General features: G+C 39.3%; 2 protein-coding genes across 7 annotated transcripts in view; both read left to right on the forward strand.

Annotated features, from left to right (window-relative positions):
* The window catches only part of PHF20L1 (PHD finger protein 20 like 1), a 55,422-nt gene extending 51,484 nt beyond the window's left edge, over positions 1–3,938 (forward strand). For all 6 annotated transcript variants that reach the window (XM_085319204.1, XM_085319444.1, XM_085319122.1 and 3 more), the window contains one exon: positions 591–3,938. In XM_085319204.1, coding sequence (XP_085175330.1) covers positions 591–733 — 143 coding nt within the window. In that variant the 3' untranslated portion in view covers positions 734–3,938. The remainder of the gene's footprint in view (positions 1–590) is intronic.
* A 6,826-nt stretch (positions 3,939–10,764) lies between these two features.
* TG (thyroglobulin) overlaps positions 10,765–27,104 on the forward strand; it is a 169,069-nt gene continuing 152,729 nt past the window's right edge. The window contains exons 1-9 of the mRNA XM_085319766.1: positions 10,765–10,828; positions 12,756–12,864; positions 13,800–13,897; positions 14,333–14,536; positions 14,832–14,991; positions 17,942–18,048; positions 19,561–19,704; positions 21,516–21,701; positions 25,875–26,936. Coding sequence (XP_085175892.1) covers positions 10,765–10,828; positions 12,756–12,864; positions 13,800–13,897; positions 14,333–14,536; positions 14,832–14,991; positions 17,942–18,048; positions 19,561–19,704; positions 21,516–21,701; positions 25,875–26,936 — 2,134 coding nt within the window. The remainder of the gene's footprint in view (positions 10,829–12,755; positions 12,865–13,799; positions 13,898–14,332; positions 14,537–14,831; positions 14,992–17,941; positions 18,049–19,560; positions 19,705–21,515; positions 21,702–25,874; positions 26,937–27,104) is intronic.

A 27,104-nucleotide genomic window follows, 5' to 3' on the forward strand; every position in this document is an offset into this window, starting at 1 on the left:
TTTGGACAGCTAAAGTCATTTTATTCCTAGTTGGAATTTCATCTTCAATATTTGTGCTTGTACTAGGAAGTATTTCTAGAATAACAGGCATTACTGTCTTTACAAGAATATAAGTTCATTAAAAAAAAAAAAAAAAAAAAAAAAAAATTGAAGACCAGAAAACTTTTCAGTAATCTGGTCCTTATACTTGCACCAGTCTGTTAAAGTGACATAAGCAAGCCTTATGGACTTCGCTGATCCTTGCTGAATATGAGTTGCTTTTTCTGTTACACAACCATCATAGATAGAAGACCTTGAACCAGGGATTCTTTTGTTGTGTAGGCATTGAATTGTCAGCCAAGGCTATAATTTACCCACAAGTGCCTTAATAGCAGTCCAATCAGATGAGGTATCTGGATTGTGCCAGTGAAACACTACATTAGTTGAAATTTCCCTAATAAATGTTTCTTATGTTAGATAAGGATAACACCCTCGGTATATTTCCCCTTCTTATTAAAGACAGTGAATATGAAAGAAATAAGTTTAGTTGTTAAGCAAATTATGTTGCTGCAAGGCATTTTCTAATTAATTTCTTCCTTTTCCTTCTGTAGTTTTAGAAAGTTGGCTTGATTTCACTGGAGAACTGGAGCCACCAGATCCTCTTGCAAGATTGCCTCAGCTCAAACGACGTATCAAGCAGCTCTTAATTGACATGGGGAAAGTACAACAAATAGCAACACTTTGCTCTGTATGACAAAAGGAAGAATAAAGAATAAAAATAGGCTTTCTACATTGAATTTTCTTATTAGCCGCAAGACTGACAGGAAGACAGCAAAAAGCTGAGCATTTATCTGATTCTGTGCTGATTACATTTATAGCCTGAAGCTTTAGAGAGAGGAGAAGAGATCTAGACTAAGGAATTTGTTACCCTGAAAATCTGAATATTCAGTGTCCAAGCTTCAAAGTATAATATATTACGCACTGAGAAATGCTGATGTGATCTTAACATGATAAACAAGGCATTTTCCTCATATAAGAAAGCTGAACAAACAAAAATTCTGTGAAGAACAGTGCTACCATTTTGAAAACTTTGGCAGGAAGTTCCAAATTCACAGAAGTCGGATGACTGAAAAACAGTCTTTGGGAAGTGCATTTTTAATAAATTCCTTTTATCTTGCTAGTGAAAGATAGACACGGAGAGTTCTGTATCCTCTCTACAAGAAAAGTTTGTAGGTTGTTATTTTCTTCTCTCATGAATGTTTGGGAAAGTGAACATACTAGCTTTGGCTTTGAAAGAAACGACTTGTCACAGTCTCCTTTTTTAAAGTATTTTTTTAAATAGAAATCCTTATTGCAGCACCCTTAGGCTCCTTTAAAACATAAGTGGCAAATAGTTGTCGGATGTGCCAAATAACGTTAAAACCACTGGGATGAGAGTTTGAGTATGACTTACATGAAGTTTTTTTTTTTTTTTTTTCCAAAGTCCTACTTGGTGCCAGCAGTCCATCCAGAAGTGTATCTCGTTTATATTTTTTTATGCTCTATTGCAATATTCAGGATTCAAAGTATAATTTTTGTCCTGGGTAGCTCTGTTTTCATGTTAGCCCTCTGAAACTTTATCAACCTCAGCTGGGATGAGGAATGACAAGAGCAGCAAAAATGTCTGTGGCTGTGAATTACTAAACCACTAGAATAAATATCACAAGAAACATTATGTTTTTATAAAAACTGTCCACTTCAGTAAATAAAATATCATGAAACCAAAGGCAACGTAGTTGCTATCTTAGATCTTGCTTGATTTAGAGCCCAGGACTTTCCCTGTGCTTATAAGTTGCCGTTGTACCCAGTGACACATACTTCTGTGTGTATGTATATGTGTATACACATGTACATATATACATACCATGTGCATTTATATCTACACTTTTAGTTTTATTACAATAGACTATAAGAACTGGTGGTTAACACGAAATGTTACCTTTTAACAAGCAGTTTCTAAAATTGAAAATAATGTATGTACAGGTTTTGAAATTTGTAAAATATGACTGTTAAAAGGAGGCTATTTAACTGATGACATTAAGATACTTGAACATTTTATGCCTCACATCTGTTTATCAGTTCTAGTTATCTGTATAAATGCATTTTAGAACCGATAGACAGTAAACTTGAATTTACCTTTTGATAAGAGTACACGCCACTGTACATTCAAAAATTATTTAAATTTGCAAACACACTGTTCTATATGTAAGGTACTGTATGTAAAACTGTTTATTAAAACTATTCTACATACCCTACATTTTCCACTTTTCTTCCTGATCTACATACCAATGAAGAGGAAAAAAAAAAAGTGATAATGTACAGACCATCAAAAATCAGGAATTCCTGGAATGCCTTTTGAGGATTTGTAAAATTGAAAAATGTGCCAAAGATGGGTTATCTAGGAAAGATTTTGCAACCAGTGTGTTGAACTTTCATGATAAAACTATTATTGAGAAAGAAAGTAGCATGGCTTGTTCATTACTAAAATATACCTACTCTCATGTTTCCCATCTGTCTATCATGTCTGAAGTAAGTTATCACTCTTGATGTCTAAAGCAAAATGTAAAGCCTTATTACAGAGCAATTGCTGTTTAAAAGGTGTTGCCACATTAGTCTTTCAGGAGATGCTACAAATCTGTATGATAAATATAACTTGGAAGCTCATTATGGAATCGTGATTAGCAACTTCATAATACAGAAAGAATGCAACAACTGAGGATTTGTTGACATTTTAATGGTAATTGTTAAATAAAATACCCTGATATGTTATATAGTTGGATGCTTAAATAACTGCTTGAGACAATATGAGTAGTTGTTGAGTGACCTCCTTGTTTTTTTGATATGTGAGACTTTTTTTTATATATATAATTCGCTTGCTGCATATCCTTGAATGTGGTACTGTGTGTACTGTATAAGAGAAGCGTAAACACAGATGAGTTACTTTGAAACAAAGTGGAGTGTATTTACATAATTTATCCAGCATACACTATAGCAATATTATGCAATGTGTGTGCATGAGTGTGATGTAATATAATTGTAAATATAACTGAAGGTGGAGATGGAATGAAGAATTTCAGGTGGGAGGAAGGAGATTCCATTCCTAGTGCAGAGATGTAAGAATAGTATCCTAAGAAGGAAATTGTTGTAAGGTCAAAATTAAAGTTGCTCTTGCAGCTTTAATTAGTCTTCCGTTTTTATATGTAACATCTCTTTATATTTAAATGACTAAATGATTCTCTTCCTGAGGATCCCGCCTTATCCAGGATGGCCTGTGCTTACAAAGCAATTATTCAATATTTCTTTTTTTTTTTTTTATCTTACGTATTCAAGTATAAAAATTCTTCCAGACGTTCATATCTTATGTGCAATACAGTCTCATTCTCCTTGTGGACAGTTATACAATACATTGCGTACTGCTTGAATGCTTCACAAACTTTTGAGTTTGCTTTCTCAAATTGTGACGTTAGTCTGCAACATGTGAGCATTAGTTATGCCCCCAGTTTCTGAAGTATTCAGATGTTGGGATGCTCTTAAAATTTTTTTGTGTTGTTTTGTTTTCAGCACTTACAGGTCAAGTGCCATAACAATGCTAAGTGTTCTGCACAGTGTGTCACTTAGTTACTTGCTTTGCGTATGTGCCAGTCACACCCTGTGTGGTCTGGTTCATACCTGTATGTCTTCTAGTTGGCTTTATCAAGAGAATCTTTTTTCTATAGAAATCCTCCTCCTTGTGTCTTCCAGCTTCCTTGGTAAATGAGTTGCAGATCTGTACGCAGTCTATTTATATTCATTTGGAGATGAATTGCAGTTACGTGCTGCACAATGCATGAGGCAGACTCTCTCCGAGGTGAAGAAAGTATGTGATGATGTAATGACCATTTCTGATACGTTTATATAAAAAGGTGATATGGAACTTTTAAGTTTGCATCTTTCTTTCATCTTAAATGAAGTTCTTAACAATAATAAAAAGGGAGGTGCCACTGTACAGAACCCTGTTGTATATTCACAGGGGTAGGTGGCAAATTTGTAGTCTTTAGGTGCCCAACTTTTTTCTGAGGTAGGTCTGCACAGTTCTTCAAGGGGTGTTTGGGAGTGATTCATTTCAAACCCTTCCCCCATGTGATCATAATGTAGGCATCCACATCAGGAATTCTGCCTTTTTAGTCATAACAGTGGCAGTAGGACATAAATATTATAGTCATAAATGAAACATGGTCCTGGTTGTGTGATCAGATATCACAGGATGGGTGTTGCCTATGTTTTTTTGTTATAAAATGGAGGTACTTAAGTTGTACGGCTGGGGATGGTTTAGAAGACGCTTCCTACAGTTCCTTCTTGTGGGTACCTGTGGTTTGGGTGAGGCCCTTATATATTGGATGTTTTGGCCTTCAATGGATAGATCTTTGTTCAGCTAGGAAGTAGTGGACATAACTTACAGCGGTAGAAGCCTGTCATTCTCTTTAAAATAATCCAAGCAGAGTAAGTTGCAATTTTCTGGTGTATCTTACATGTTTGCTAGGCAGTGAAGAATTGAAATCCTTTTTACATGGATACAGCCCCCTCCTAGGACTGACGCCTGGCTGTCATTTTACCCCTAAGTTGCACTCCTTGTCAGTTTGTGTCGAGCTTCCATCTGTCTCTCCTTTCATTCTTCAGCTTTCTTCACGCTGTCCTTTTCCACAGTGCCTGGACAGTTTTACTCCTTGTGCCCCAGTCCTGCCATGGGGAGATCGCCCTAGGGAAGGGTCTGCTTTGCTCTTTCTGTCCTTAAGCTCAAGTGTATTCTGGGAGCTCTGTATGGTCGGATTGTGTGTGCAGTGATCAAACTATTTTTGCTGCTTTCCTCTTGTGAGCCTCTACTGATCATGTGCAAATGGTGATCTCTCCTGCTCCCATGGGACTTCTAACTTAGGTAGACCTGAAGGGCTTTTTTTTTTCTTTTTTTTTTTTCTTTTTTTTTTTTTTTTTTAATAATAATACCTCTAGTTCTTCTCCTTGGCAAACTCAAAATTCTGAATTAAGGGAGTCACTAGAACTTCATAGTGAGCTTTTGAAAACTGTATTCTTTCTCCTGTATTTGAAGGCAAGCTGCAATTATTTTATTTTTTCTTTGTAGAAACTTTAAAAATCAGAAACAGATCCTGAACCTGGACAACTTGAGCTAGATTAAAAAAAAAAAAAAAAAAAAAAAAAAAAAAATCTTAAGGAAGTGTGCAGTCAGCTTATCTTCAAATCTTTACCCTGTTCCCAGCCACACTGAGGTACTGATGTGTAAAGATGTGCAGAAGCTTTACATTCACATGCAGAAGGTACCGTCTTTGCCCTAGGGTATTTTAAAAGACTGGAACCTTAAGTTTTCTCTCTAATGCTTAGAAATCTTGCAGTCATCTTAATTTTAGGCTGTGCTTATTAAGGTCAGACATGTAATCGCTTTGTAAATGCCCATTACTATCCCCACATTTTATTAGCTCCTACTTTTTTCTATTTTTTTTTCTTTCGTACTATATCTGTGTGGCTTTTGATGGTCATTTTACAGAGGATATTTGAAATGCTTCAGTAATGTTTTTTAATATGCTATGTTATGTCCTGAGCACTGGATGTAGGCAGACCTGTCTTTAAGTGTTATACGCTATGTGTATATATGTTTATATATGGGGAAAAATATAGAGCATGTCATGATGGTGAAAATACACTGCAACAAAAAGTAGATTTTGCTTTTGGCAGCCGTTCTGTACTAGCCTGAGCAACAACAACAACAAAAAAATCTGAAAAAATTGGAGAGCCTGTGGAGAAAATTAGCATTAAAAAAAAAATGAATTCCAAAGTGAGGCCCCCTGTATATACACACTAGCTCTGTGTGTAAGCTGTAGATGAGCCAGCACATTTTTTATGGACTGAGTAGCTAATTCAACTGCTGTTTACTTTGAAGAGCAACTTGGTTATCTTTAAAACTGGCAGCAGCCACCTCCATTCGGTTACAGCCATATGCGTCAGTGTATTGTCACTAAACAGCCTGAGAGAGGCAGCAGTGCACTGTTACTAAAACCTCCATGAGAGAAGCAAAATACTTTCTTCTGTGGTTTGTTTTTGTTTTTATAATAGCAATAATGTTGACTGCCTTCTAATGCTCCCAATAAAGGTCTGCTGMGATTGTTATGTGCCTGGGCTCGCGTTTGGGGGACTCGAGTTTCGACAGGCCCGTGAGSGTTCTGTGAACGTCTTGAAGCGTTACGGAGCCTTCAGTTCCCTACGCCAATAACGTAGTCAATACGTTATGTTCAGTCATGGATATTGTGTTACTGTGAGATGGAGTAAATTAGAATGTTTTTTCTATTCCGAGCTGCTTTGGTATTTAACAGTTTCCAGTTCTGAGTTTTGCAGCACACTTAGTTTCTTGAAAGGCAAAGTGTTTCTACAAGTTGTTCACAATTATATTATCTCTTTCTGTGGGCAGAYATCTATCTCCAAAGATTTATTTTCCAGTTTTGTATTGTCATACAATGTCATTACAAAGCAATTCACTTTTAGTGATATCTTGTATTTTAATATTGCCTACAAACTGTTTTTCAGGACCCTATTGTAGTAGGAAATAAATAAGCAAATAATGCTAAGAAAGTTCCTGTCCTAAAATATCTTGTGGACTAGGGCAGAGATAGTAGGCAGCAGCTGAATGAAATTTTGAGAGGCAGGATCTAATTGAGTTACTAATGCAGAAAAAATGTTCAGCTTTTCATTTAGCAGAACTGGGTGTGRTATTAAACATAGAACAAAATTTGGCATTTTTATTGTGAAACATAGTGATATTTCAGTCGTTATTGAAGCCACAATTCGGAAACAATCTTTCAAATCTAAAAGAAACAGAGCCAAATTCAGATCTTGGAGTAATGCTTGAAATTTATTTTTTATTAGTGAAATTGTTTATGAAGAGGTTTACTGAGTCAGTAGCTCTAGTCAACCAATTAACTGACAGAAGTGAACAGACGTGGGTATATTCTGACTATAAAGGATCTGTGCAAATGAGTTTTCCTCTTAAAATATCTCTTATTTCTGGAAAACTGAGTTTTTCTGTACTAGAATTTTTATGGAGACTGTCAGTTTTATCATTGATAGATCTGTTCTTTATGAGAACAGATATTATTTAATCCATCTTTTTTTTTYCCCACTGTTATGTTGTGTGAGAGAAATATTCTTATTCCTTTGACTTGCTTTCTGATTTCATTGGTTCTGCATTGTTGTATTCAGTTCAGAGAAAGTAAAGTACTTCATGAGCTAAAAGACCAAAGTAATTTTGTTCTAAGAAAACCAGAAACTTAAGAGCCCTGTTGCTGTACTTGTGTGACTGGGGATGTCTTTTCCCATGAGTTACTTTGCATTTATCAAATATTGAATTAATTCAATGTGTGAATTTATGCATTACTCCAGTGCTGATGGTAGAACTTAATTCTGCTTGGAGTTTCAAAGCAGGCTACATCTTAGATGCCGTGAGAAGAATATATCCAATTTTATACCTTGTATCTCTAAAGTGCTATTGGATGCTATTAGATGTATAGTGGAAAACTGTACATGTTTGAATATGTAATGAGAAATGCCCAATGAATATGTAAGAAAAAAAGCCCATCCTAAAAATTGTTCCTTTCTGCAGGGACAAAGGCAAACTCAAATGTTCTTACATGGACTTTAAGTTCTTTTGTCACCCAAGGCACTTTGCAATCTGGAAAGTTATAATACTAAAAAAAATTAAGCAGTCCTCTGCCTTCTTTTCTTTTTTAGCTGCTAGGTTATTGTACAAGTTACTGATTGCTCCATCTTTTCTCATATGCTAAAAATAGAAGTCAATACAATGAGTCCTTCACTGAAGTGAACATTATGCAGTGAGTGACCAGCCATAGTTCACAAGTGCCTTTTCTATGCCTGAAGAATGTGAATTACGCATATTGCTCTGTAAACTACTTTCTTTTTAATCCATGTATCCCGTTGAATTTGTGTGTGTTGAGGTGCGCATCTTGATCTGACGCACATCTAGAAGTGGCTTAAATGTGACAGAACTCACTCTTTCACTTCATTTTTGAAAAGACTTTTAAGACTTGGCTGTTCTTCCCACCTGCAAGATTCAGAGGTTGTTTTTTGAGGAAAATAAAAGTAATCAGCATTATGCAGATATTGTAGATCTATGCTTATTTCTGTTAGAATAACCCTCTGAGACCTCCTTGTGTCCTACCTGTCGGATTYTGTTATCCGATACTAATGACCTTTGGTAATTACTGAAGAAAAAAAATGAATGATTACCATAAAAAGCCTCTCTCCTCATTTGCTATGCAAAGAGCCTGGGKTTTAGTTATTTAGTTTAACTTTAGAAAATTGAATTAAATAAGTGCCCCCATTGGATATGCATTTCAGTAGCTTGCAAACATAGCGTTGTGCCTGTGAACCTGCTGCCTGTGCAGAGCCCATGAATCTGTGATGTGTTTTCTTTTGTTGCTTTCTTGTAGCAGTCCCAGTAGAAAGTGGYGTTGGGCACAAACCTGAGACTCTGGAAACACACTTCACACAAATATATTTATGATAAAGTTTCTATCTTTCATAATTGAGCCAACCTAGTAGTTGGCTGAACTGGATAGTCTTTTTTTAGTCTAATTCCTTTAATCTGTATGTACATTTCCCTACAAATGCTTTATGTAATCCAGATGTTCACTTTCTTTCTGTGTCTGCTTAGAATCATAGAATATTTAAGGTTGAAAGGGACCTCTGGAGATCATCCAGTCCAACCTCCCCACTCAGCAGAGTCACCTAGAGCATGTTAGACAGGGTTGCATCCAGGCGGGCCTTGAAGATCTCCAGAGAAGGAGACTCCACAACCTCTCTGGGCAACCTGTGCCACTGCTCCGTCACTCTCAGGAAAGAAATTCCCCCTCACCTTCAGGCAGAACTTCCTGTGCTTCAATTTTTGACCATCGCCTCTTGTCCTGTCACAAGGGACAACTAAAAGGAGTTTGTCCCCATCCCCTTGACACCCTCCCTTCAGGTGCTTGTACACATTGATCAGATCCCCCCTCAGTCTTCTCCTCCCCAGGCTCAAGAGGCTCAGCTCTCGCAGTTGTTCCTCATAGGGCAGGTGCTCCAGCCCTCTGATCATCTTTGTAGCCCTTTGCTGGACTCTCTCCAGTAGCTCCATAGCTACTGGCCTTAATCCAGGCCTATTGCAGTAGGAATATATATGTATGTGTGTGTATATATTTTCAATGCTTTTGAAAGTTGCCTTTTTTTTGWCAGTAGAATGTATTCTTCACGCTTGCTTAGCTGGATCTTTCTGCTGAGCATTGACTTTTCTCAAGTCCAAAGTAGGTTGGTTGAAAGTCRAATCTAAATGTAGTCCAACTCTCATTTTAAGAAGACTAGTAGTGCTAAATCGAGTTTGTATTGCTGTTTGAGATCATGTTTACCATACCTATCAAATACTGTAACACTACAAAGGTCTACAATCTAGGTGTAATGATGCTTGAATCACTATTAGCATGTGTATAGTCTCGGTATGTAAAAGGGTGTCAGTATCAGAGAATAGTTAGGATTGGAAGGGACCTCTGGAGATCAACCCCTCCTGCTCAAGCAGGGTCAGCTGGAGCAGATTGCTCAGGACCTTGTCCASTTGGGTTTTGAATATTTTCAAAGACAGAGACTCCACTATCCTCAGTGTGGTTGTTTCTAGACTCCCTGATTCTCTAACACCCGCCATTTACAAATAAGTGCGGTGCCATCAATTTTTTTCTAAAATCAAACTCTTAGAGCAAGAGTTTGGTTGTTTTCCTAGTCCAGCATCCAGCAATGTGCATTCTTTATTATTACCCAGGTAATTCTYCTGGGCCCGAATGTCCAAATTAGCTTTGCATAAGTGAAGATGAGTTCTCATGATTGCTGGTGCAAATGTCTGAACATGTAAGTGCCATCATAAGAAGTATGCAGACAAGACATGATAGTCTACAAGCATAGAAGTAATATTTCTAAAATGATTTTAGTTTGAGGATCTTAACATGCAATAAGTATCAAAAGCTGGGCTTAGCTTGATCTGCTTAATTATTATACCTATGTAATGTCTAGAGGTTGAAACCACTACTTTGGAGCTGTATGTGAGTATGTGGTACAAGTGGGAGTTGAAGTCAAAGTCAAATGAAGAACACAAGGTCTAAATAAGCAATGAAAATTATGGCAGCTTTCAACTTATATTTAAGAATACATTTCTTGAGTGCTGGCATTATTCTTCATGAATGTRCCCCAAGTCACGACTCTGCTAAGGTATTTTAGGCCTCTAACTTGCCATTGACTTCAACTGGAAGTCAGACTCCTGTTCCGAGGAATTTGGGGCAGATGGATGCACCACACCATAGGTGATAGTGTAAGCTCTGTCTGGGGCAATGCTGGTATAATTAATTTGCATATTGATTTAATTAAGTCTTCCTAGCTGCCCTTTGTGTGTGCTGGTACTTGTTCTACTTTCAGATGACTGGGTTCAGTAGAGCACCCTGGAGAGGGGATGAGAACTCACTGATGAAAACCAACGGGGCCGTTCCAGGTGAATGGTCCTCTTGTGATTTACTTAGAAGCAYCATATGCGTCACTCACCCATTTAGTAGCCAGTCTACCAGCTCATAAGTGAACTTGTCCAAACAATGTTTGCTATAAAGACAGGTGAAGGCTGTGTTATGCGCAGGGTTGCCTCATTGACAAAAGGGGACGGAGCTCTTGCGTTGCAAGATGGGCTCCATCCCATTTTGCATCCTTCTTTGTTTTATTMGTATAGAGGCAGCTAATATATTTGGTAAGTACACTTATTCTTTCCCTTAGCTTGTGTCCAGTAACAACTGTGCTCCTTGATCTTTGCACTGCTCTTTGTGTTTCCCACTAAGTGAAAAATGAGACAGAGGTAGCTATGGTTTTGCATGTTGCAAAGTGGAACAGGATCTTGAATCTTGTATATTACTAATTTACCTACCTATTGTGTGATGTGCAGATTGAGTCTAGGTTCCAGGTTAAATCCCAAACATTGAGGATCTGTAAAAGGTCGGGGTTAATTAAGTTCAGTAAGCTTGTTTTGGGGGTGGGGAAAAAAAGGAAGAATGGACTGGACCAGATAAGAAGCTTGGGTGGTATTATGGTGATGTAAAGGTCTTAGGGTATGTCATTTTTGTGTGTGTGTGTGTTCCACCATCAAATTTAGGCTTGATCCTAATTAAATTGCTAGAATGCTGTCCCTAGTTCTATTCTTGGTCTGTTTAAAGAACAAGAATTTGATGGTTCTCCATAAAAAGCAATTTGAACCACTCCTTGATCTCCTAACTCAGATGCTTTAGTAGTCTCTCTCTGACACCATGATCTCCACTCATTCTGGAGCAGTTGGCTTAGAGTCACATTAGAGATCAAWATAGTGTGGAATTTATCTAAACGTGGATGTCTATATATGAGCTAACCTAAGCTCCTTTTACAATTTTGTGTAAAAATTTGTATGGTCTTACAGGGGCATAGTAAGAACTCACAGAGAAATGATTGAGAGTTCTTTAAGTGCACAGAAACCATCTCTGATTAAAGAAGTCCATGAGCCACAAATTACTGAAGGCTGCAAAGTATTCAGGATTCTCATTATATATTTGCACTGGTAGATCTATGGTGACCCTTTCTAAATACTAGATTAGATGAACCTTCAGTTAAATCACTGAATCTGTGTTTTTGTTTAGTTTGTTTTATAGGTGATAGAAAACTAGTCAATGGAAGTGAAAGTGTACTTAATCTTGTCTTAAAGTGATGCTGGTCTGTGGATATTGACTTAACACATCTTGTCTGACTATAGTAACTACATCTCTGAGGACCATAGTGGAAGTACAAGCAACTAGCTCAAATACAGAATCCCATGTCAGAACTCCTGGGTCCTACCATTATTCTAACTAGCCCTTTCCCTAGCTCATGTATCTCTTTGCTTTTAGTGAAGTGACACAAATTTAAGTTAACTGGTACTCTGTTCCGTAGTTTTTTTTAGTATTTTCTCCTAACTTTGTCAGATTTTTGACAAAAATTGTTCAATTTTGAAGACAGGAGACTGTAAGATCAACTAATCTGTTCTGTAAAGAAGGAACTGTTGAATTTCATCATTCTTCTCAAACAACATCTCTATTTGATTTTTGAGAGAATTAAGAACTTACTGATTGTTTTCTTGCTAGGTGGCTTCAGCAGTTAATCCCTTGTACTTTGAAAGGCGCTTCTAATGTGAATGTCTGATGCTGACTATTAGGCATTGATTCTTTCTAAGTCTTTTGTGGAATAAAGTAGAAATACTTTCTCCTTTTGGTAGAACAGTAAATGAAATAGACTTAGTGGTGATGTCCCTCTGAGAACTAGATGTGGCTATGGCAAAACACTGTTTTGTGGAGGTAGCCGCAACTAATCTTGAATAAGTAAATTGTCTCAAGTACTAGAAGATGATAATCATGTTAGTACAGAACAGGGCAGGAGCTAATTGTGTACAGGCCTGGGAGAGGTGTTCATGGCCACCTTCATCACGTGCCTCTGGCACCCCAGCTAGTTCTTTCTGCGCTGCCCTGTGCGGCAATGCACACAAGAAGATGTGAGAAAGTAATCAGGGAGGGATTGTGGACCTGGGGCTTTTCCAGCCAGCACTGGCACTATTGGAGTTTTGATAAGAATAGGTTCATAGTGAAACTGCTTTTATGTCTCTACCTTCTTGCTGCTTTCAGAGTACCAGACAGATTCCCAGCCTTTAAGACCATGTGAACTTCAGAGGGAAAAGGCTTTTTCAGAAGGAGGAACCTACATTCCTCAGTGCTCAGAGGATGGCCAGTTCAGGTAACTCATCTCAGCTGTTATTCTGCTGGTTTTGTTAGTAATCTTTCATTAGTAATGAAAGCTTTAACTTTGGTTTTGAAGGAGGGGGAGAGTGACTGAAGGATTTCATTGAGCCATGTTGCAGATCCAGCCTCTCCTGAATGAATTCCCTCTTGCTTGAAATAATTTCTGGGTTATTGTTTAGTCTAAGATTAATAGACTGATCTCGGCAGCAGTATTTGTGTGTTGTGTTAAATACTTGGTACAGATTATTGCATTCTATGACTGCTGCCTTCCCATGCACGCTTACAGGCCCAAGACCTGTGATCAGCGTGCCAGTTGGCGTAACTGAGCCAAGCTGACTGGGGCACTCTATTCACAGTGCTGTAAGTGCACAGTTTGGTTTCTTTCCAAAGGCAGTAAAAGAACCAGAAAGCTCATTGAGAGTCCATGGAGCAATGTATTAGAAAACAGTGTATGGCTTGAAGATGCAAGAAGTTAATGAGTTAAAGCTGAGGCTGAGGGAGAGTGCAAACCATAATGCTCTTTAGTGTTATCTTGCTGTTGTTGTGTTGTAGTGTTATCTTGTTGTTGCCTAAGATGGGGGACCAAGATTATGCTAGATTTGACTTAGAAAAGGTCTCAAAATTTACAGTGACTCTCAAATACTGGGAAGCAGGATTCTGTCCAATCTACTTTCTTCCTGAATGACTTCAAATCACTTTTCAGCAGTTACTGAAAACTTCAGAGATTTGCTAGAATTAAGAAGAGCTGCCATGAGGTAGACCCCAGGATATTTAGAGCCATCAGGAATGCAGTCCTTCTGATTCCATTATTTGTGGTTTTATAGTACTTATCTTGCATCTTTGTCATGCTTTATGTCTTGATTTATATCCTGTACTGACTGAGGACTCTGTAGATAATGAATAAAATGTGTAATGTACATTCYCCTTCAGAACAGTTCAGTGCAGTAGGAATGGACTTTCCTGTTGGTGTGTGGATGAGAATGGCATTGAGGTACCTAGCAGCAAACAGAATGGATACCCTGTATCTTGTAAGTCAGACATTTCTATTTTTATTCCAAGCGCCATGAATTTGAATGGTTGAAATCAAGAATGAGTTAGCTCTGGATGTTRGAGAAGTCTAGTTTGTAACTTACTGAGTCTTTCCTGTGAAAGCTCTGGATTTCTTTTGAGGTGATCATGAAAACCTGATACACCGAGATAGCTGCTGTTCATAAAGGATACCTGGATGTAAATCATGTATGAAAGATCCACTTATTGTATTGTCTTTTGACTTAGAAAGCTTCAGCACATCCATCACAGATTTCTACGTAGTGATTTTCATGAGCTCATGTCCATCAGTGTTCTGAGGCCACCTGGATGACAGACTCAGAATTTGCAACTCTGAGAAATCTCAGGTGTTATCCTAAATGATTTTGTGCCCAGCAAGTACCTTCTTCTAACGATGCCTCTCTTTGGTATAATAGGCTTATCCTTTTGCCAGCTACAAAAGCAGAGGATCTTGGTGAGTCGCTACATCAACAGCAGTAGCATCTCCTACATCCCTCAGTGCTTGGATTCAGGAATGTTTGATATGGTGCAGTGTGACACGGAGCTGGGTCAGTGCTGGTGTGTAGACCTGGAAGGAATGGAGATTTATGGCACCAGGCAGAGAGGAAAGCCAACAAAGTGTAAGTAGGATTCAACAAAAAGGAAGGTTTTGTGGGGATGGAAGGTTTGGCTTGAATGAAAAGTTAGCAGATCAGGAGCTTGGACACTGACATACATTCATCCTATGTAGCTGTAGGTGCTCCACTGAGGAATTTAAAACAAGCGTCTATGTTTTCATTGGCTATAAAGGAAACTAAGGCACTTTGCTTAGGTTTTCTGTGTTCATTGTAATGGTTCTGAGCCCTTTCCAAACGATGGTTGTTTGACTGTTCATGTGAAAATAAACAACAATAAGCAATATCCTTTTCCAATCAGGTCCAGGAAACTGTGAGATCCGAGACCGTCGCATTCTTCATGGGGTTGGGGAGAAGAGCTCACCACAGTGTTCACCAGATGGAGAATTTTTCCCTGTCCAGTGCAAGTTTGTCAACACTACAGACATGATGTTTTTTGATCTTGTTCATAATTATAACAGGTAAGAGCTTAGGCTCCTGAAAAAAGGAGGGCAATTCTGCGTATCTCTTCAAGTCAGTATCTTACTGCACTTTTTCACATGAGGCCCTTCTGTCACCCTATCTATCTTTAATTCCTGATGATGGATGAACCAAGTAAAGAACTTTCTTCTTCTTTTGACTTAAATTTGCTTATCTAGAAGAGCCTAACAGTCTATCCCTGCAATCTAACCAAAAAATCTTTGCACGTCACATTGGATATCACATTGCAATAATGTTTTACAAGAGTATGTGGGCTACCTACCAGACTGACACAGAAGAGCAAATGAGATAAATGCAGAAGGGGAAGAGAAGTTTGGATGTATAAGTGAGATTAAGAAAAAAAAAAATCCATGTGGGATATGAAAACATAAGGACAGAGAGCCAAGTGGCAAGATAAGAAGAGCAAGTTCCACATGACAGAGTAGAAGATGCTCATTGGTTTACATAGTGCCAGAGTTACTTATATAGGCAAGTAAGTAGGGGTGAAGAGGGAGTGCTGCAATACAGATTGGCCTCTAGTGGCTGGAGCAGGCAGAGGAAGTTTTCAAAATGTTATATCAAATGACTGTCCAGAGAAAACATGCAATGGGAACACGAAGCAGTTGTCCTGTGGAGGAACCAGAAGTTAATGCTCACATGGAAAAGCTCTGGGAAAGGGGAACTGCAGAGCAGAGTTCCCTTTGGTACAGACAGTCCKGAGAAATCTTTTAGTTTCTTACAAAGTGGAATTTTCTCAATCAATGCCTTTCTCTGGTGGAGGGCAGTGGGATAAATATAATGTCTCATTCTGACTCGACTCTATAATAGCAAAAGCATTTTATTTTAAGTGTCAATTTTGCCATTTTGAGGAGGTGGTTGTTTAAGCAAAAAGAAAGGCAGGCCCAAATACACAGTGCAAATTTGTCAGAGCTTCAAGAGAGGTTATTTTAACAAGAGCTAAATAATTTGGCTTTTTCACGTGTTGGCCTGCGGAGTGCAGAAATTCTAAAACAGCAGTTACAGAGAAGAAAGCAATGCTTTAATTTAACATTCTTTTGCTCCCTTTGGGAAGTTTTCCTGGAACAGGCCTGCAGGATAGGGCTTTTCTTATGTCCACGTCGTGTCATAATCAAAGCAGGACTGTTTCATTTCCAGCTGTCTACCTTTCTAATTACTGCATTGACTTGGCTCATTACCATCCTCTCTGTTTCAGACTATTATTATATTTTCACAATATTTGTGCAAGATAAGGAAATGTCATTATCCCTTCTTATAAACAGGAGGCCACAACACAAAGTTGAAGTTGCATACTAAGTTCCACTGCAGCAGAAGAGGGATATTTTAAAAGTTTAGGGTTCCTTTTCTGCCCATTGGAAAAACTTTCTTTTACTCCAAAGACTGATTTTCAAAATCTAGACATGTCAGTCTGTCAGTCTAACTCCCTTCCCATATTGTTTCTCCACACTCTTATAACCATTCGAGAATAAATCAATGTACTTTTAAAAGTAAATGAGGAAATTAAAAAAAAAAAAAAAAAAAAAGGAGAGCAAAGAGTTTTCCAAGAGAAAGGCTTCTGGAAAGAAAGATGACCTGAAATCTCCTACCATCCTTTGATGATTTGACTGCTGTTACTTATTTTGTACAGACTGTGCCCAGGTCCCACTTGGATGGGCAGTAATATAGAAGATCTTGTAGCAGATAGGCAAGAGGGCTCAAGAACTCAAAAATCAAGGAGAGCTTTTTAGTTTCTCGCTATCATTTTCATCAGACTAAAGACTCGGGGTCAATGTCTTATCCCTGCTTACTGGATGTTCAGGCCTRTTATGTATTATTTTGCTGGTAGTGTAAAAAGCATGATTTGATATTCTCCATCTGCTTCTGTGCAGTCAATAAGAAGGGCAGATACAACTTGAGTTGCATATTCAAAAGCTAAAAAAGATATTGGCAAACCTGCTTTTGAAGATCAGTAAGAAGTTATCTTTTTTTGGAGGCCAAAAGCAGAGATTCATAATTGGAGGAAAGGATCAAAAACTTTGCATTTGTCTACTTTCCCATGTTTTGAAATCTATTTAAATAGAATTTAAGATTCTATTAAAATAGATTCTTAAAAGAAAAGAAGCTGTAGGAAGAGAGTTTTCCAGGTAAAGTAAATGAAGTTCTATCCTTATATTTATGTGTGCCTAATTTATATCCCTTTGCTTTTTATTTAGCCATGCTCTCAACTAAGAACAAAAATAAGCAAGATGATAGGATATGACTGTACATCTAGTCCCACATTAAAAGTAACATAATTATGTGCATGATTTCATAAAGCTGAGGATGAAAATAAAGCAGCATGCAGTGTTTTTTTTTTTTTTTTTTTTTGGACATCCTGTTTCAGTAAATGGGATGTTGAGATGCTGAGGTGTGAGCTCCAAGGAAGTGAGCAGTGAAGAAGGCTGCCTGTGAATACAATGGCATTGCTCTCACAAGAAGCGAACCGATCATGCTTCTGACTGGGAAATAACCGGTGCATGGTAATTCAGGGGAACTGAAAGCTCTTTAAATGCTCCAAATCATTCATATCCATGTGTATGTAGAAGACCAGAGAAGAACAAGGATTGGCTGATTATGTCTTAAATTGTTTTCTGTTTTTTTTTATTGATGCTAACAGAAGTCTTTTTGTGTCCTGAAGTGTGAATTTTTGATTGCCTTTAGCATGCCATGTCAGCAGTATAGCATTTCTCAGGTACGTTGCAGACTGCAGATGTTAGAGCAGGTTCCAGTGGGATGGCACCGGAGCTGAGGCTGGTCCACAGCCCAGTTAGATGAAGAAAGTACCCAGTACAAGAAAGAGAAGAAAGTACAGCAGAGGTCCATGCTGTACAAATCCTGAAATGAAACACAAATACTTCTTTGTTGTCATCAAAGGACCTTCACAAGCTCTTTGTAAGAAGCTGCTTTTGCTTCCAGGCTCCCAGAGGTGTTCCAGACATTCAGTTCTTTCCGGAGAATGTTTCCAGAGGTCTCTGGGTACTGCTACTGCGCTGACAGTCTGGGGAGAGAGTTAGCAGACACTGGTAGGTGCCTTCTGGGCTCTGACACTTCAATTTGAAGGGCTTTGAATTCCCTAGGAAAAGGGTAAATAATAAGTATCGGTCTTCAGCTTTGTTAAAGYCTTCAGTTTTGTTTTTGCAAGAGGTAAGAATATGTGACAACAAATGTGACCTTTTTAGTATCCATAGGAAAGGTTGGTCTTCTCTAGTGAAATTCTCTCTCTCAAAGTGAATATCACCCTTATGAACTAGAGTTACTTCATGACAGCTAACCMTGTCTTTTTTTGGGTTGGTCAAATAGRATGGCCCAGTTTACTCCCTCTGCCCACATTAGAAAGCTGTTTCATATTCAGTGAGTTCTATTAACAGCTGAAGGGAAATACAGTGTGTCCAGTTCTGGGCTCCCCAGGACAACAGAGACATTGAGCTACTGGAGAGAGTCCAGCAAAGGGCTACGAGGATGATCAGAGGGCTGGAGCACCTGCCCTATGAGGAACGGCTGTGAGAGCTGGGCCTCTTCAGCCTGGGGAGGAAAAGACTGAGGGGGGATCTGATCAATGTGTACAAGTACCAGAAGGGAGGGTGTCAAGGGGACGGGGACAAACTCTTTTCAGTTGTCCCGTGTGACAGGACAAGAGGCAATGGGCAGAAATTGAAGCACAGGAAGTTCTGCCTGAGCGTGAGGGGGAATTTCTTCCCAGTGAGTGATGGAGCACTGGACCAGGTTGCCCGGAGAGGTTGTGGAGTCTCCTTCTCTGGAGCTCTTCAAGGCCCGCCTGGATGCAACCCTATCCACCATGCTCTAGGTGCCCCTGCTTGAGCAGGGAGGTTGGACTGGATGATCTCCAGAGGTCCCTTCCAACCTTACTGATTCTATGATTCTGTAACGGGCCTGGAGATTCAACGATTCCCTTCTTGCTCAGATGGTCCTTCCTCTTCTCTCATAATTTCAGGATTGCTTTCAGATATGTTAGTAGCTGATGGGACATTTTGGAAGGAAGAGCAGGTCTTCCAAGAAAGAGTGATGGGGAGTTTGGGGACTCCTAGCTCTAAAGATAGCTCTATTACATTTTTCTTTCTTTTTTTTTTTTTTTAAAGTGAGGACTTGAGTGCCAGAAGTAAAAAGTTTGTGCACTCAGAGAAATCACTGCATCTCTTTACATTTAGTTAACAGTTACACAACCAAAATAATTAGGAATTGTTTTCTGGAAACAATTGATAGTGATATAAATGCACAGTATATCACTACTTTGCACTACTGCAAACTGCACATAACCCAAACACAGCAATGTGCAATTCTTAGAGTTACTGATTTTTTTTTTTATGCTCGTTTTGGTAGATGCCAAGGCATAAAGCTGGTGGCAGTGCATTGTATGGTACAGTGTATCAGGGTTATGCAGTATATTAGTCCCCATTTGTCTGCTTGGAAGACTTTTTCTTTTTCCTGATAGGTTTCCAATTCTGCCACTCTGGTATGAAGCAGATAATTTCTCTCTTAAAATCTGATTGTGTTCTGAAAATGTCTGTCTTTTCTAGGCTTGGAACTCTTGCTTGATGAAGTTTATGATACGATTTTCTCTGCATCGGAGCCTGCCCGCATATTCACGGAGACAAGCGTATATCGGATCCTGAAGAGGCGGTTCTTGGGGATTCAGCTGGCTACCTCTGGCACGTTCCGATGTAAGTAGCACCAAGTGATGCCCTTTAAATAGGGCTTCAGTTTTGGAGCTCATATATGACAGCTGCAAGCATGGAGAGTTGTTCTAATGATCTCTTGCACTGAAAACATACGGTATCACAGCTCCAGTGCAAGAATCAAGGTCCCCGAATTGCAGCTAACGTCTAATCTCTGTGCGTTGTATCTTCTTACCAGCAGATTGTACCTGTCTTCTGATCAAAGTTTTCCCAAGCACCTGAAGTTCACGTTACCTTAAAGCCCATGAACTCTCACTTTAGAGTGTGACGGCCTGTTTCTTGGATGGGATTCTACAGACGGATCTTGATGAATGTTCCCTGTTTATAGTCGCACAATAAGAAATAGAAAGGATCTTAGGTCAGCCACAGAGCACTTGATGCCTAGGAGGCTGTGCAAGAGTTTATAATGCCTTAGCCAGTGAGGCTGAACTTACGGATCTGTTTTTGTGTTTGTTCCCTCCTACCTTGGGCCAAATGAGTTTTACTGCYTACTGAGAATCAGCTTTGTGGGACAGGAGAGAAAGTAGTTCCTTCGTTGTCCTAAACCAAATGAATTGCCTTGCTTGAGGAGATATTGTATCCCTTACTAAGAAGTTTTGTCACCTGGAGATATTAAGCAGATACTGAAGCTAGAAGCTAGTCTTCTAGCTGCATAGGTCATATAATTTTTATATTTCTGAGATGAGCCGATCATTTTGAAGGATCTGGAAAGCATCTTCCTCCTTAGCCTGCACAGTGTTATGAAATAAGCTCTGACTGTAGCTRGAAACAGCATTTGTAAGCAAAGATTAAGCTATAACAACCACAAGGTGGAGATGTGACCATGTTCTTAGTCACAGGTGGCAGCTGGTTGGGTGAATTATCATGATTTCACACTATCACCTGAAGCCATGCATGTTAGGCTCTGCCAGAAAAATTTTCAGACTTTCTTGACAGACAGTAGGTTCCCATGTGGTTGCTCTTGCTGCTTCAGCCCAGTAACTGAATGCTATTGAAAAGATCTTGAAGATGAGAAATGTTTAGGCCCTTGGATCTTATGTTTTTATAAATAATCAAAGTTTCTGTTGGAAAGGCTGAATCTATTATTGTAGAGATCATAACTTATCTCATAAAATTTGGCTTACCAAGCTTTGATTTCTCTGCCATTAAGACCAATTTGACAGGAGTAAGTTCCTCCTTTCGCTCCATCCCTCCATGGGGAATAAAGTTGGTGGTCTCAGACTCAAAGCTCCAAAGTCAAAGGTGTAGAGCATTTTGCTGGAACAACACTTCATTCTCTGCAGAAACATTTATGTTTGTCCAGTCAAGAAAAAAAATTCTCTTCCCCAAGGCCAAGCACAGASGAAACGGAGGAGGTTTGCCCTGCCACTGCCTGAGCATTATCTGTTGTGCTTGTATCTCAGTGTCCCAGGTTTCACATCTGGCTCCATTGACTAGCTTTATATTTGCATTAAGGGCCAGAGGTGTAGCCTCCAGCATGGCTCACTGAATGAGAGATGATGATGTTCTCTCTAGTTATGACTGAAAAATACATGGAGGTTTTACTGTCTGTTAGCTTTCAGGATCGAACACCTACAGCAGAAAACTGTGGGGCCAGCTCTTCTAGGGGGAAGAGGATGGAGAATTTCCAGCTGGGGCTAGTACTTGAGAGGTTTTAATGAAAACAGACAGGAAATTAAACTTTTAATTTTTTTTTCAYAGGCTTGACAAAAAATAGGCAAGAAATGAGATCAAGCAGAGATGGGCTCTGACACTTGAATATTTCCCTCCTTAATGCATACTGTTTTTTCTTCCAGGCCCCTCAAAATGTGAGGTTGAACGGTATGCAGCTCTTCGTTACCAGCATGCATACATGCCATCGTGTGATACTGATGGAGGCTACACGCCAGTGCAGTGTCATCAGGGAGGACAGTGCTGGTGTGTGGACTCCAAAGGGCAAGAGATCCAGGGCACTAAGAGACAAGGAGAGCCCCCAGCTTGTGGTATGTATTAGCTTTGGAAAAGGAAATATTGTGAGAACACTTCTTGTGTGCATGGCTGTTGTGGCTCTCATGGCTTGCTCCAGTCCATATGTGCATTCTTTTTATTTCTTGGAAAAATCAGAGTTGAGGACAATAATTTGATAGTAGTTGTCCAAATGTGGTGTAAATACCAGCTGTTGTTCCTCAGTGCTTTCTCCCAGCTGGTATCTGTGAGAGGCCAATCTTGCAGTCCATGGAAGAYGTCAGAAGAGAAAAGGAGATAGCAAATGCTATTGACATTCACATTAGCTTTTAATTCAAACTGGGCCCATGAGGGACTTTCTGTCTCTCTGAACTTTATCTGCTGTAGATATTTTCTCTTCAGAAAAAATACGAATAACCAATTCTCTTCTCAGTTTTCACAAATTCCAGTGTTCAAAAACTGAGATCCAAAAATCTCACTGGGATTCAGAATCAGAGCATCAGAATAAATTATTAAATACCAAATTACTTTTATTTTTCTTTTTGACGTTTCTTTAGCCTTTTAATTTTATACACATTCAAGCTTTTCTTTACAGCCATGGAATCTGTGGCTTATCAACAACCTCTTGACTCCAGCAGCTGGAGGGGTAAGGCACAAGGGCGGTGTATTTGGCAGTATAAGGAAACCAGTGCTGGCATTTGTGACTATCCTCTGTCTTTGGTGCAATGCTACTGAACTTCTGAATTCTCTCTCTCTCTCATTTGGTGCAGTTTTGTTTACTATCTCTCTGACTATGTATTTGGCCATGAAAATTGTCAAATCCAGTAAAAAAAAAAAAAACTTTGGAAAAGGCATATGAGTTTGCACTTTGAAAGAGGTATCATTAAGAATACACCATCAATTCAATACYCCAAATGGAAAATGACAGTAGAAATGTCAAAGAGCCTGAGGGGAAGAGGGAGAGTAGTTAAGAAACCTTTGCTCTGAAGAGGAATACCTAAATATTCAGGATTGTGTTGGTGGGGTGGGGCACAAGGTTTTGACATAGGCAGCCTTCAGGGAAGTTAATTACTCTGTCTACCAGACATCATCTTACCCTTTAGATAAAGAAAGAAGGAATCAGTGCTGGGTTTCACGATTCCAGGTTGCTCAAAATGCTGTAGGCACAGACAGGCTTACTGTAAAATGAAAATGTTAGGATGCCTCTGAGGCTGATCACCAAGGATATTGCAAGGAAACCTCTGAGAGGCCTCGCCATATGTTGGGACTAGTTGTTTTCTCTTTGAGTGTGCTTTGCTGACCCCTCCTGATGATTTTTGAGGCATGGCTTGAGGCTGCTTGCAGCTTTTATTGGCCGACTCAGGAAATTTAAAGAGGGAAAACTTCTATAGAGACTTTTCAGGCTAACTCCTGAGAAGGTATTTCATGAGGATATAGCTGGATGGGTTCAGGCAGCTACATGATAYGTGTGTCCTTTCTGTTCTGCTCTGTTTAGTTTCTTTTTGAATATCTTCTACACTCAACACTCAGCAACATGAGCTCTGTATGAGGCAGAGGTGTACTTGCAAGGGGTGTGTCAGGTACTTGCATGACCTGGAGCACCAGACTCGCTTGATAGGGTGATGTTCCTTCACAGACCTATGGTAAATTAATCCCAGAAGTGCTTTGCTGTTTATTCCTTCTCTTTCCACCTTGATTTTTGTTCAACAGTGCGTAAGAAGGGAGGACATTTAAAAACTATAATTTTCATATTTCATTTTTCTGGAATTGTGTAAGATTTACGCTAATTCATTGGTCCCTGAGGGAATGTTCTTCATCCCTGTTACCAAGAGCCAATGCTGAAAATGGAAGGGGCACATCCTACAGAAAATGGCTTTACAAAGGGACCACTGTGAGGGACACTGAGTCAATGCCAGGAACTGGACTGTGGGACAAGGGTACTAAAGGAGAAGAGAGAACGATGATGATGATGATCACAGAGCCTAAAATTACCTGCTGAACTATTTGAGTAGCTCCTAAGATTTCCAACCTTTTTGGTTTATACTCTCAGAGTAAAAAGGGAAAATGAAATCTAAGAGGCTAGATGGAACAGCAAGTGTCTGTCTGAGCCCAGAAAACCTGTTTTGTTATGTGCCCTAAGACACAGAGTATCTAGCTATTCAGCTGGCGTAATTAGCATCCAAGTCTGCTTAACTTGAACTCTTCAGCCAAAGTTACTGGGTAGGCCATAGCARGCTTTGGCATAAGCTTTAAGAGAGTAAAATCAGGCCTCTGAAGTTGTTAACAGAGTTCACTGACTGATTTATGCCTGAATTTAGAATAAATGGGGACAGGGGAGAAGCCCTCAGGAAGCCATGCTGGAGCAGACTGAAGCTGCTTATCTGGCATCCTCTCTCTGAAAGGGATGAGAGTGCTGTTTATGAAGAAARTATGAGAAACAGGGCAAATGCAGAGTGACTCTTCCATATATCCTCCCTGTTGTATGCAGCCTAGAAAGTTCCTATACTGGAGGTTGAACCTGAACCATTATGTTTATGGAGTCATCTCCCAAAGATTTGTCTAGTCTCTCTTTAACCTTTTATCCTTCACAGCATCCTCTGCGAAGAGTTCCACAATCATAGTTATGTGCTCTACTTTTTGGTTGTTTCATATTTTCCCTCTAGACCCTCATAATTTTTGCTCTGTGAGAAATACTGAATAATAATTGTCCACTGTGAATGATGTAGAGAATTCAGATTTAAAAAAATCTTTACCRTATTTTTTTCCCAAACTGAATAATTTTCATCCTGCAGAAGCTGATCTATCCTCAAATTATTTTTGTCTCTTTTCTCTATAATTAGGCTGATCCTGTCTCAAGAAAAGGTAACCATATGGCACACACTTTAAGCTGGTGCATGCATGCCAGAGATTTAGTCAGTGGCRTAATGATACTGTCTGTTTTGTTCTCAGTGTCTGTCTTTTACATCTGTCAGGTCTTTCCTTTTCTGATCTCTGTTGAGCCTTAAGTTAGCATATTCAGAGATCCTTCTTCAGTGGTGATTTGTGCCCTAATCGAGGCACTGCTATGTGTGAATGTACATAAATATATCCAAGTATGTGTACGTAGGATTGTTTTTCCTATGTGTGTAGCTATGCTCTGAYATTGAATTTTCTCTGCTGTTGTAATGCCTAATCACTTTCCATTGTGTGTCTTTGCCATCACCTGTACTCTTGATATTTTTGGGGGTATTAGCAAATTTGTTTAGTTCATTACTTCATCAGTTAGAAATRTGGATCCCTTCACAGAACTTGATGGAAATGCATAGAGGTCCACCTCCATGTGAAAGTGGCACTTATCTTTACTCTTTGTTTTGCTGTTTAACCCATGATGGAGGTGATATCATCTCCATCTGTCCTGTTGAAACACTTTTGCAGAAAAGCCTTTGTTAATGCCAGTATCCTGGACTGATCACCCTTTATTTACCCACTCCTTCAGAGAWCTGTGATAAGTTCGAAAGATGCAAGTTCTCTCCACAGAACTTCATTGACACTCCCTCAGTACTTTATTCATTACTGTTCTGTTCTCTTCCTTGTTGTTTCTACAAGTTTATCTAGACTAGAAGTTAGACTTTTTACTGAAATGAGGGACCTGATCCTTGACGTTTTATTACTGTCAACGTTATCAATTTCTTTTCAAACTACTTCTGATAGATGCTTCAGTGTAAAACTGAAGATATAGGTAGGAACCCTCAATACATTTCTCAGTGGTGAACACTGGTTTTAAATAACTGTTCTTCTTTGTCTGTAATGTCCTTCTCTCTCTTAGGTTCATATATTGCACTGGAGTTATCATGTTTCCATTAGAAGCAGGCATCCTACCAGAGAGTTGATGTATTATTTTTTTTAAGACTTTGTGCATACTTTCAGCAATAGAAACAAGAACGAGGATTTATGCTTGAAAACAACAGAACCAGAAAAAGATCACAGAACAGAAAACTTAAACGTTTTGGAGGAGTGTTGCTTTCAATTTCTTTTGGTTGGAGAAGTTTACTTATGTTTTAGAGTGCTGCTGAGTGCGCTCTTCTTAATCAATGTGCCTGACATTTAGTTGAGGAACTAGAGAGAGATTAAACTACGCTTTTATTGGCTTCTGCTGAGGCTGCTGTGAAAGATATTTACAGAGTGGTAGGTTTAGGGGGGGTAAAATTTGCATTTTTTTAATCTTTGTTTAGGTGAAGAACGCACATGCATCTCAGAGAGACGACGAGCCTTGTCCAGGATCTTCTATGGCCCTGCTGGGTATTTCAGTCAGCACAGTTTGTTTTCCACACCAGAGGTACGGTCAGAGAAAATGKCTGGCTTCTCAAGACCTTGCCCTCCTCCCTTCAGGGAGCTGTTTCTGGACTCTGGATTGTCATCCCCGATCACGCAAAGTCAGTATGCCAGCCAGATTCTCCAGCTAGAATCTACCCTCAGTGAAGCTGTTACGGGGATATTTCCRTCAAGGGAACTGGCTCAAGTGGCACTGCAATTCACTGCTAATCCGCAGCGATTTCAAGAAAACCTCTTTGGAGGAAAGTTCTTGAAGAATTTGATACAGTTTAACTTCACTGGGGCACTTGGCACTAGCGGGAAATACAGCATCGGCCAGTTTTTCCGACAGGAAGGTGCAACAGAGAGGGATAATGGCCGGGACCGTCTGGAATCAGCTGAGGCATTTCCATTGGAAATATCAAACAGCTCCATTTTGAGTCAACCTCTTATGAGCAGCTTTGGCCGTACAGTAACTCTACAGGATAATCAGAAGAGGATGAAATTCCTTTCCTCTGTCCTAGAACTACCAGAATTTTTTACATTTCTTCAACAGGTGATTTCTGTCCCCCAAAACATTGCTGAAGATTTAGGTGATGTGGTGAAATTAGCATTGGGATCTAAAGACTGTGKCGAGGAGCCAAGGGATCTGTTTGTTCCAACATGCACCAAAGAAGGGAGGTATGAGGAAATTCAGTGCTATGCAGGAGAGTGCTGGTGTTTGGACACTCGAGGTAAGGAAGTTCCAGGCTCAAGAGTTCAAGGAAAACATCCAAGATGTCCCACTGATTGTGAAAAGCAAAGAAGAAGCCTGGAAAACTTGAAGCAAAGCCAGCCTGCAGGATCAGATCTCTTTGTTCCCTCTTGTACCAAGGATGGAGACTTTCTGCCACTCCAGTGTTATGGAACAAATTGCTTTTGTGTTGATTTGACAGGCAAGACTATTCCAAGAATAAGAGGAGAAGCTGGAGAGCCAATGCGTTGTAAGTCCTGAAGTCTGGGAATTTAAAGATGTATAGTTTTGCATAATTTAATTTTATTGATTTCATATAAATTGTTTATTCRTATCTGGAAATGCATGGTTAGCGTATTCAAGTAGTATTGTCCGCTGCCAGCAAAGAATATCAATCTGTGGTTTAGGGAGCCGTATA

Source organism: Rhea americana, unplaced genomic scaffold (assembly GCF_003343005.1).
Source record: "Rhea americana isolate MKP2758 unplaced genomic scaffold, rheAme1 scaffold_0, whole genome shotgun sequence".
Taxonomy (NCBI): Eukaryota; Metazoa; Chordata; class Aves; order Rheiformes; family Rheidae; genus Rhea; species Rhea americana.